At 41.9% G+C, this 7,500-nt stretch overlaps 1 protein-coding gene across 3 annotated transcripts in view; it reads right to left on the reverse strand.

Annotated features, from left to right (window-relative positions):
* Positions 1-3,078: 3,078 nt before the first annotated feature.
* LOC107663439 (TSC22 domain family protein 1-like) overlaps positions 3,079-7,500 on the reverse strand; it is a 13,592-nt gene continuing 9,170 nt past the window's right edge. Inside the window, exons 1-2 of one of the 3 annotated variants that reach the window (XR_001631328.1) lie at positions 4,181-4,825; positions 3,843-3,915 (exon numbers count right to left, since the gene is read on the reverse strand). Coding sequence is in view for 1 of the 3 variants with exons in the window: in XM_016453677.1 (XP_016309163.1) it covers positions 3,837-3,915 (79 nt within the window). In the remaining 2 variants the exon portion in view is untranslated. Of the gene's footprint in view, positions 3,916-4,180; positions 4,826-6,908 lie in introns of those variants that run through there. The other 2 variants (XR_001631329.1, XM_016453677.1) reach the window with 2 other exon arrangements.

Genomic DNA, 7,500 nt, shown 5'->3' on the forward strand with positions numbered 1-7,500 from the left:
CATCTAACAGGCCTTGCATCTTCTGAGCTGCTCAAACACAATGAAGAGAAACACTGGCATCATGACCTCATTCACTGAGCCTTCTTCATCTGTTCCAGTCACGACATCATCATCATCATATTAACCCTATTAAGCTACTACATTATATTTTATACACAAATTTACTCTAAATGATCAAACTTTGCTGTTAAACCTGTTTCACACTCGATCTCCTCTTGAGCTGTTTTTTCTCCATATTCTCACTGTATCAGACTATATGAGCCTGATGTTCAAATATGAAAAAAACAACATTCTTTTAAATAATTTGATTTTTGTTAGATTATTTCATTTGTCAGGCTTTACAGGGTTAAACATGAGCTGATGGTGAGCATTATATGCAGATGGAAGATCATGAAGCTTCATAAAGTCCGTCTGTAGAAGAATGAAGAACTAAATGAATCATTTCATAACCGTGAGTCAGTCAGCGGAGGACTAAAGTTAGGTTGTCTATATTTAGTTGCCTAGCAACATCTTTCACCCGTATCCATGGGATACACACAAACAGCTGAAACACATCACGTCAGAATATAATATCAATATCATCAAATACTGCTGGACTAATGACCGTAAACGCCAAGACATCATACTTCAGTTAAATCATCACAGCACACTGACACAAGCTTCTGAAATGGTATGTTTAAATATGCAAATGAGGCACTCATCTAAATAAACATGAGCTAATTTGCATATATTTCCAGAACATAAATCTGAATATTGGGTAAAGCCAGGTTCATAATTCTAGTTTGATTTTGTTGTCATATTAGAGTTAAATTTATTTTTTTACCACTCCATAAATCAGAAAATACTGTCAACAGACGGAAAACAAACACACGTTCACCATGTTTTCAGGAGTAAAACGTTGTATAAATCAGTGCGAACGAACCTTCAGAATATAAAGAGGAATAAAACTGTAAGGTTTGGTGTTTGTAAGAGAAAAACACTCTTTAAAGATTGAAATCTAAAGACGCAAATAGATAAAATAAACACTTAGTGTGTAGTTAGCATGTTTTCCTTCCACTAGTCTGAAAGAAGACAGACTGAAACTGACCAGTGCCTGCAGTGTCTCACCTTGAGGGCATTTTAAGGTGTTTAAAGGGCGTCTCGGCGTGTGCTAGAACACGTCAACCGGAGTAAGGCGTGTAACATGTTAACACCACTAACTAACCCACAGCGACTAGACTAGCATCTGTGAAGAAACGCAGCAGGACACCAGGTTTGATTTCCTTGCCATTTATTAAAGTCGATGTGCAACTGCATGACGTCACATTGTTTTGAAGGAAACATGCACATACTGTCAGGTCAAAGGTCACTGACGGGTGACCAGAGCCACGGACTGTAAGGCAAAATAACTTAATCAGAGCAGAACTCGCTCACAGGAAGTCCGTTCTCATCGTGAGCCTGAAACCTGATGCACACTCCACCGTTATTTTTACACACGACACGGAGGTCAAGGGCACAGGGGTCAAAGGTCACGCTCGTCCTCGTGGTGGTGCTCATTTGGTCTGATTCACACGTGTCGACTACAAAGTGCAAAGGAACAAAACTAAAAGCCAAACCGATAAAACCAGTAACAAAACCAGCAGAGCGACTGGAAACACCGTATAAACACAAGTTGAATGTGGCAACCACAGCATGATTCCCGCCACTGACACGCATGCACACGTGAAGCTCAGGAGGTCACGCGTGTCCGTCAGGGTCAGTACTGATTGTCTGAAGCGGGTGATGTTTGATAAGCAGCGTCTGAGACGACCGACTGTGGAGTCTGTTCACAGTATCATCTCGAGAGGCAGTCAGGCGGTGGGTCCGGGGCCCTCCGGCGGGGCCCCTGCGGTGGGAGATCCGGTCTGGACCTGCGCTTAAGACTGCTTTTGTGCTGCAGGGTCACAGATGCTGATTTGCTGCTCAAGAAACATTTCTGATTCTGATGTTGAAAACATTAAAAAAAATCTGAATTATTCCAAACTTTTGACCACCAGTGTATCAAAAAAAAAAAATCAGTCTCTACAGCAGTAAAAGCCCCAAAAACCTGCAAACATTTGCAAAAACATTCTCATGTCAGTGTTACTTTGTTCACACTTGTAGTTCGGTTCTCTTGGTTCGTTTGGTCCGGACCAAAAAAAGTAAACGATACATTTGCTCCTGATCCGCTTGCGTTCACACTGACATTTTTAACAGCGAGCCTAAAGATACCAAACCTGAACACATAGTGATACGTTCACACCTGATTGGTCGAGTTGATGACGTATATTTCGTGATGGAACTCGCCCCCAAACAGAAGCTGTGTTCGACCATCACAGCACCTGTTCACCGATCGCTCTGCTCAGCGCCGCTTTAAAGGGATAGTTCACCCACAAATTAAAACTTGATGTTTATCTGCTTACCCCCAGGGCATCCAAGATGTAGGTGACTTTGTTTCTTCAGTAGAACACAAACAAAAATGTTTAACTCAAACCGTTGCAGTCTGTCAGTCATATAGATCCGCCGTAAAGCAAGAAGAAGATGCCTCACGCGCCGGCTGTTGAGGATGCGCTCAGGACAGATCAGACATTGTGGCGCATCAGAGGTAAAAAACGATATAAATACTGTTCAGTTTCTTGCACAGACCGATCGTTTCGTGTCTTTACACATCAATGTATCGTCACGAGCCACAGGGTTTAATTTGGTTTTGTTTGTGTATGTTTTATGACTCTCAAAGCCGTGATTCCCATCCACTTACATTATATGACTGACAGACTGCAACGAATTGAGTTCAAAATCTTCGTTTGTGTTCTACTGAAGAAACAAAGTCACCTACATCTTGGATGCCCTGGGGGTAAGCAGATACACATCAAGTTTTAATTTTTGGGTGAACTATCCCTTTAAGTCAAATATACGTAATGCTGTCTGCTGAACTAAGCGCACTCATTGCTGCGTGTACTCACGAGGAGCTCGTAAAAGGCACTTCACCTCCTCGTTGCTCCACGTTTGCCCTCTGCTCTTTTTGTTTTGGATTCACCGCGTCGTCAAATCATGTCGCACAGCGTCGCATCTTGTCATTACTTCCTGTTTTTGGTTCGTTTAGAAGTATTTGGTCCGTTTTGCGTTCACATTTCATCCGAACCGCGCCAGAGTTCGGTTTAATCGAACCAAACATGACAAGTGTGAACACACCCTAGTATCACTGATATACTATTACAGTTTTTATATTTTCCGTTTAGTTTGCATAATTCTGTTGTGTTTATGTCATTTAGTTTCTTACTATGTGTTTATATAGTTTATATTAACTTGCGTATGTCAGCATCTCGTGTTTTCAGTTGTGGTGATTGAACAAGGATTTTTTCCACTCGCACTCAAACAACCAGTTTCTGATTCAATACTTTAGAGCAGAACACGGATAGAAACATCTATATTCCTTCCTCCCGGTTTAATAACTCCAGCGTGAGAGCAGTAGGGGCTTCTACAGTCATCTGCAGCTTCACAGACGGCTGGATCAGTGTGTGTGTGATCTTCAGGCTGCTGGTCGCAGAGGAACAGAATGTTCTTCATCAGAGGGTGGAGCTGCGGGGTTATTCAGGGCATCCGTGTGGCAGAGTTTGCCTAGCAACAAGCACAGGCTCCAAATACAGCCGGATCCACACTCATCACAAACACATTCAAATAAATCACATTCCCAATCACTGCGGCTCTCTCAGAGATAATAACCCAGTTATTTCACACAGCGAGCAGCTGTATATCCATGACTGCGTTATTAATGACATTATACCGGTTTATTGGCTTTCCTGGCATTAGTCTTTGTGTGCTGAATAGCAGAATAATGATCAACACCAAGAGCAGATCAGACTCACCATGGCTTGCTCGATCTTGTTGTCTATGGCCACAACACTGGCTCCGGAGGAACTGTGGGAACAAACGAGAAACACGTTTCATCAACGGATCATGTCGCATAACATCTGCATAAACGCACAGCGGGAGAAACGGAATAACGCGACGCTTCTGCAGATGAAGATCCGGTCAAACGAAACCGAAAGGATCCATCAGATGGACGTGAGGGGTTTTCCGGTGCAGCGCTCGGTTATTACATCACATCACATCCGCGTAATTACACTGACAGCAGCGATGACGCGCTCGCTGCATCTCGGCTGAAGGTAAAGGTAACATTCACCTGTTTTCTAGACTGACTGCTGTCGAGCTCTCCGCGCCCAGAACCGACGACAGGAACGAGATGGAAAAACTCCTGAGCTGGCAAACACTGACATCCATCGCCACCGGGTAACACGGAGAATTCATTCTGTTCCGCCCATCAGACGCTCCGAATCACCGACACGGGTGAAGAATGTGACATTCTCGACTCTGTGCGTGATTTATCCCGCGATGCGCCGGTGGTTTGGACACAAAGGCGAAGGAGATCCGCAGCCGCTGGGTCATTAGCATAATAAAAGCGCACGGCAGCGCGCCATTGGCTGCGAGCGCGGGGTATTTGACTAATCTATGCCAAGCCCCGCCCCCACGCAAACAGTATGAACGCGTTATGAAATTCACTACTTCAAAAATAACTGATAATCGGTCCACAGGAAACATTATGCAACAGAACAACAATAAGTCAAACATATTAGTATTATAAACGCTGAAAGAGGCCACACAGAATATACAAAAATCATAAAAGAGAGAAAAATAATTAAGCAACGAACGATGTGTTTATGTAAGCAGTGAAACTGCGCCACCTGTCGTCAAAGAACTGAATCACAGACTCGATTCTAGGTCCTTTACATTTATTCATTTAGCAGATGTAAGGCTACAAATCTTATATATATATATATATGTGTGTGTGTGTGTGTGTGTGTGTGTGTGAGACCCTGGACCACAAAACCAGTCTTAAGTGTCCATTTTTTTGACACTTATTTTGAATACATAAGCTTTCCATTGATGTATGGTTGGTTAGGATAGGACAATATTTGAAAATCTGGAATCTGAGGGTGCAAAAAAATCTAAATATTGAGAAAATCATCTTTAAAGTTGTCCAAATGAAGTTCTTAGCAATGCATATTACTAATCAGTGATTAAGTTTTGATATATTTACGGTAGGAAATGTACAAAATATCTTCATGGAACATGATCTTTACTTAATGTCCTAATGATTTTTGGCATAAAAGAAAAATGGATAATTTTGACCCATACAATGTATTGTTGGCTATTGCTACAAATATACCCCAGCGACTTAACACTGCTTTTGTGCTCCAGGGTCACATGTATATTTTCTTTCCATACGCACTGAAAGATATATGAGGCCGTACTAATGCTTTACATAAGCGCTACTCCACTGAACACAGAGACGAGGAGCAGAAACAAGACCTTCTCTAAAAACACATCAGCTCTGAGCAAACCTCACAGTAGCAGTGAATTACCCTGAGAACGCAAAACACTACTAACGCATCAGTATTACCTGGTTTGAACAAACTAATGAGCAGACAAAAGCATCAGACATGACGAGATGATTGAGTCACATCTATTGTCTGCGGTGGTGAATCCAATGACTTCCCCTTTCAGATTCATCAGTTCCTTCTTCAGAGAAACAAACACTCATCCAGACACTAGAGTAACTCACAAGAGCTACTAGAGTACTTGAACAGTGTAATCTGTTACTGATTACGTGACAAAAACTGTAGCTAGTAGCGCAATCTGTTACATTACACATTTCAGGTAATATAATCAGACTACTTTTGACCTAACTCGTTTATCATGTTGATTTAAATGAGATAATCTTGTACCACATTGATATAAAAATGCAGAGAAAAATAAAATACATTACATTTGTTGTTAATAACAACATGAAGTGCATTAAAACTGTGGTTTGTGAAGGAACTGCAGGCGGTTTGTGAGTTTAATGAAAAGCTAATAATTAAATCATAAAAATGTTAAATTAAAAACATTTTTAAAATAGCAAAATAAAACACTTACTAAAAAAATGAAATATTTAATTTGTTGCATGACCGTCACAGAACCGTGAGCATGCAAATGTGTTACTTAATTATTAATTTATTACCTTAAAATCTCAGGGGTAGTTCAAGTAAATATATTACGTGAAAGAGAAGACAAAAAAAGTTTATGAATCCCTGCATTACATGTAATTAAGAAATAACGTGAATTTGAGCATTTGAATGTGTTTGAAAGACAAAAGCCTTCCAAAGACAAAGTAACACAAGGTTAAATAACCCACTGAGTGATTAAACATGAATGTGTTCATCAGAAGTTGATGCAGTGTTGAGACGTTGAGAAAACACTTCTTAAACTGAAATGATTTCTGTCAATCCAGAGCTCAAATGCTGTGTTTTCTGTGTAATTATATCCTCCTGACCACTGACTGCTGTTTGTGTGAAACTGACAGACTTTCTGACTGTATATAAGCAGAAGGATCATTTATGAATTATGAATGATTTATTGCTGTTGTGTGAATAATATGTAATCATGTAATCAATAACAAAGTAACTGCAGTCTGATTACGAGTATTTGACAATGTAATTTAATCTAATTACAAGTACTTAATTTTTGGAATCTGATTACATAAACCAGATTTCATGTAATCAGTTACCCAGCTCTGCTCAGGCATCTGATGAAGCGTTTCACAGGAAAGATCTGAAAGAGGATCAGTGGAGACGCTACAGCAGATCTGTCCATCTCACACAACGATGTGTTTATCAGATATTTCACAATCAGTGTCACTCAGATTCTCACACACACACGCACTCGCACTCACACTCACACACACACACACACACACTCGCACACACACACACACACACACACACTCACATACACTCACATACACACACACACACACACACGCACACTCACGCACACTCACACACGTGTCAGAGATGCTCTGCGTGTTTTACCTGCGGTGCTCCAGTTCCCAGAACAGCAGGTGCAGAGGCATCTTCTCCGGCTCCAGCAGCCCCGTCTCTCTCATGGAGGAATCATTCAAACACCCCTCACGTCCAGCTCGAACCCTTACACGCAGAGCACATCCAACACTGAGCCCGTCACACACACGACGATGAAGGGTTGTGTGTGTGTGTGTTTACTGACGCTCCTTCAGTGCTCAATCACACAAACTCTGCCAGAGGAGACGCTGAAGCAGTGACATCACTGGAGTCACATGACCCACCACTGTTACATAAACAGTGAAGATCAGAAGAACCAGCCAATCAGGAGCCGGGGTTCGGACACGCACCGTATAAACGTTAAGATGAGCGTGTCCTGCGCACTCACGTGCTGCTCGTCTCGTTTCATCAGCGTACGCCTCACCGCACACAGCATGAGTCCAGCGTCCACATACAGGACAAAGACTGAGCCGGGCACACGTGTGTACAACAACACGCTAACAGAAGAGAGGACATGTGTGTGTGCACAGACGTACAGAGTAACACGCAGCCCGAGAACATCTACATCTGAACTCTAAGAGCACAGAGACACACGTCTGCAGAC

The sequence above is a fragment of the Sinocyclocheilus anshuiensis genome, unplaced genomic scaffold (genome assembly GCF_001515605.1).
Source record: "Sinocyclocheilus anshuiensis isolate Anshui unplaced genomic scaffold, SAMN03320099.WGS_v1.1 scaffold2051, whole genome shotgun sequence".
Classification (NCBI taxonomy): Eukaryota; Metazoa; Chordata; class Actinopteri; order Cypriniformes; family Cyprinidae; genus Sinocyclocheilus; species Sinocyclocheilus anshuiensis.